General features: G+C 43.5%; 1 protein-coding gene across 1 annotated transcript in view; it reads left to right on the forward strand.

Annotated features, from left to right (window-relative positions):
- LOC107666216 (ceramide kinase) overlaps window positions 1-961 on the forward strand; it is a 27170-nt gene that overhangs the window by 15055 nt on the left and 11154 nt on the right. Inside the window, 2 exon segments of the mRNA XM_016457431.1 lie at window positions 173-363; window positions 447-552. Coding sequence (XP_016312917.1) covers window positions 173-363; window positions 447-552 — 297 coding nt within the window.

The raw sequence follows: 961 nt of genomic DNA on the forward strand, positions 1-961 counted from the left end.
CCTGCTGTAACGAGCTTGAGAATTTAAAGCGGCAGACGTGCGTGCGCTTAGAATAAACAGACGATATCGTCCACTGGTGTGGACGCTAATATCGTTATCTTTATAGTTATCGTTCTTGGTGTGAACGGGGCTTTATATGTGGTGTCCTAGCACAGGATTCTGATGTTATCAGCTTGTGTTTTCTGAAATCCATCCTGGCTTTTTCTGCAGGTGATTCTCAGCCAATGGACGTCTGCTCGGTGCACAATGAAGACCGCTTCCTGCGCTACTCTGTGTCACTACTGGGTTACGGGTTCTACGGAGATGTGCTGACAGACAGCGAGAGGAAGCGCTGGATGGGCCCGGCCCGTTACGATATCTCAGGTACACAGGAATCTGCCATTTTGAATGGAAATTCTTATTTTATTTTTGAATTATTTTATTCATTTATTTATTTATTTTTACAGGTGTTAAAACTTTTCTGTCACATCGCTACTATGAGGGAACTGTGTCCTTCTTACCTGCTGAAAGGAACTTGGGAACTCCCAGAGACAAAATGCAGTGCCGAACTGGGTAAATGCTGTTCTGTATTTTTTGTATTAGGGATGCACCGAATGTTCAGCAACCGAAATTGTTCGGCTGAAAATAGCAAAAAAAGCTAGTTTCCTAACTTATTAATTTTAAGTTAAATTGTGCTTTGTTGGTGTAGTGTCTTCCAGAATTAGGGCTGCACGATTAATCGCATGCGATATTTAACGCGCATCTTGTCAGAAAGCCGGTTCTGTAATCAGCGGTAAATCTCCATCACCTGCGTGCTTTCACATTGAGCAGCATTAACTACACAGAGCCGTTGTTCACTGATGAGCTGCGCAAAAAAATCACGCGAATATGAACGTGGTTTAGTGCAGCTCGTCAGTGAACAACGGCTCTGTGTAGTTAATGCTGCTCAATGTGAAAGCACGCAGGTGATGGAGATTTACCG

This window comes from Sinocyclocheilus anshuiensis, unplaced genomic scaffold (genome assembly GCF_001515605.1).
Source record: "Sinocyclocheilus anshuiensis isolate Anshui unplaced genomic scaffold, SAMN03320099.WGS_v1.1 scaffold1016, whole genome shotgun sequence".
NCBI lineage: Eukaryota > Metazoa > Chordata > Actinopteri > Cypriniformes > Cyprinidae > Sinocyclocheilus > Sinocyclocheilus anshuiensis.